This window comes from Limulus polyphemus, unplaced genomic scaffold (assembly GCF_000517525.1).
Source record: "Limulus polyphemus unplaced genomic scaffold, Limulus_polyphemus-2.1.2 Scaffold1696, whole genome shotgun sequence".
NCBI lineage: Eukaryota > Metazoa > Arthropoda > Merostomata > Xiphosura > Limulidae > Limulus > Limulus polyphemus.
Genome location: NW_013667306.1, coordinates 147,656 through 150,108, shown reverse-complemented (window position 1 = coordinate 150,108; position 2,453 = coordinate 147,656). Strand labels below are relative to the sequence as shown.

Below are 2,453 nucleotides of genomic sequence, written 5' to 3'. Positions count from 1 at the left end.
AAAAAAAAAATTGATTTCAGATCTTTCTTCTCCTAGGTCAAACTAAGTTGCTTGAGGGATTGCCAAAAATACCAATTGCTAAATCTCGGAACCGGGGATCTATTCTTGATATATCTCATCGTTTGGGGGCTCCCAATATACCAATACCCGAGTGGCTGATAGCCATGCCTAAAAATAAACTTCCTCAACCTGAACGTTTAGCATTCCCTCCACCTCCCCGTGGAAAAGGTACAGTTTGTTTGTTATTTAGATTAGGCAGTTTTTTTAATTTTATGTTCTTTGATTAACTGATGTGCATTTGTAAATTTTATTCTCATCAGTAATTACGGATTTTAAAAAATTGGTACTGGGCTTTCATTATTAGCCGTGACATAGCGGCTCATAGAATGGCCCTGAGTTTTTCATGTACAAACTTTAAGCTCTTAGCACTGTCATCTGTTGACCGATTTGAGATCTAATTACAGTTTTGGACTCAAGGTCTCTTAGATTAATTTACTCTAATCCTGCCTAAAAGAATTTCAAGTGCTGGAGCTATTGAGGATTCCCTCTTGTTTCAAGGAAACATATAACTTTTTTCATTTATAGTTTAAATCAGAATGTTTATAATAGTTATAAATATTCTGTGTTTGTTATACAAGTTTAGAAGTAAGCTGTTAAATGTTACTGTATTTATGCTTTTCAGATGGTCAACTCTTAATACCTTGGCCTCATAAGGAAGAAAGCCGATCAGTGGGTATCAACAGTGTGTTACCTACAATTCTAAGGAAACGTGGATATGAACAACAAAATGGAGTAGATGGTAAAGCAGAGTGCCATATTTTTTGGACGATTTTTTTATTTACTTTTTCTGTACTTGTTAGTATTCATAAGTAATTAATCCTCAAACTTTTTTTTCTCTCTCTCTCTCTCTCAGTATTGAAATTAGCTGCCATTAAAACTTAGATTAATTTATTTTCATCCAGAAACCAAAAACCATAGCATTATTATGTGGCAAACTTGGGTTTACTCTAAGCTGTCCCCTGGTGGGACGGTGGTAAGTCTTCGGATTTACAATGCTCACATCAGGGGTTCTGCTCCCTTCAGTGGACAATGAGCTTTTCCTATAAGAAAACACAAATACTCTGAGCTTTATTTTCACAACCCTTGTCATCATAACCTATAGAGAATCCTACTCTATGTGACTTCACCAACAAGGTTTGCACAGAGCTTGAAACCTCCTTAAATTTTGTGATTTTCTTTAAAAAAATCATTAAATGCAAGGATTCCATAAAATGTCTATCATAACTTATCCTTTGGTTTTATATAATGAGCCATTCAGAAGTTTCATGATGTCTATCATATGCCAAGTTTTTTATACTTTAGTTGTTGTCTTAGCCATAGCAGCACTTTTGCTTGGTTTTCGAGAAGCATGATTTTTTTTTTAAATCTTTTCTCTGCTAGAAAACCATTTTCCTATCATGATTTTACGGCATCAGTGTGATAGAGCAAGTTTTGAGTGTAAAGCCAAACACTGTGAGAACGGAAAATGGCAATAAATATTGTATGTGTGTGTATATTCTTTGCTGAAAATATGTGATGTTTGGTCTATTATTTTCATGAACTGAATACTATGTTATCTTTCGTCATGGGGAAGTACATAGTCAATTGAAAGTGGTTAGATCAATGTGAATTCAAAAATTGGGCCAGAGAACAGAAAGGATATTGCTCTATGGTATATTGTGCCATTTTTAGAAAAGTAACAGATCTGTGCAAGATGGATGAAAGTGTGATAAAATCACATATGCAAAGTGAAAGGCATTGTATAAATGTGAAGGCTGTACATTTAGTTTCTTTAGAAAAACCAGCTCAATTGTTTCTTTGGACAGTAGGACAAAATCAGGAAGTTGTCGAAATTATCATGAATTTTTGTTGTTAGGAGTCCTTAAAAAAACAGAAATAGAAGCCTTGAAAAGTCATTAAGAAGTCTTTGAATTTTATCATCATGACTGTGTGCAAACCCTGGCCAAAAAAATATTTAATAAGACTAATGTATAATATTTGCAGTATATGTGTTGATCAGGACAAATGGTAAATTTATTAATTTTTTCCTTTGTCTTTAGGGCCTGCAGCCAAACATCGGGCAGTAGTTGGATCCTCACCAGACCTATACAAAATGGCAGACTTGCCACAAGGAACAATTATCACTCGATTAAATGGACGAGCAAAGATGACTACCATCAGGTTTGGGGGTCGGAAACAGACGATAAGCTTAGTTGATGCTCCAGATGATGTGTACTTTATAGCCACACCTGCTACAAGGCAAGTTTAGCTATAGCATTCCTTAACCAACTTACACCCAGACAGCTCCTTTCACCCACGTTTGTTATTCATCACAGTTCATGTATTTTACTGGTTATTGGAATACACAGCTGTTCCATCCTGACATTTTTCCTTCTTTTTTTCATCATAACTTT

At 35.0% G+C, this 2,453-nt stretch overlaps 1 protein-coding gene across 3 annotated transcripts in view; it reads left to right on the top strand.

Moving 5' to 3' along the window:
- The window catches only part of LOC106464590 (metastasis-associated protein MTA3-like), a 48,600-nt gene that overhangs the window by 43,342 nt on the left and 2,805 nt on the right, over positions 1 to 2,453 (top strand). For all 3 annotated transcript variants that reach the window (XM_013924744.2, XM_022392329.1, XM_022392328.1), the window contains 3 exons: positions 37 to 228; positions 683 to 799; positions 2,100 to 2,298. In XM_013924744.2, coding sequence (XP_013780198.1) covers positions 37 to 228; positions 683 to 799; positions 2,100 to 2,298 — 508 coding nt within the window. The remainder of the gene's footprint in view (positions 1 to 36; positions 229 to 682; positions 800 to 2,099; positions 2,299 to 2,453) is intronic.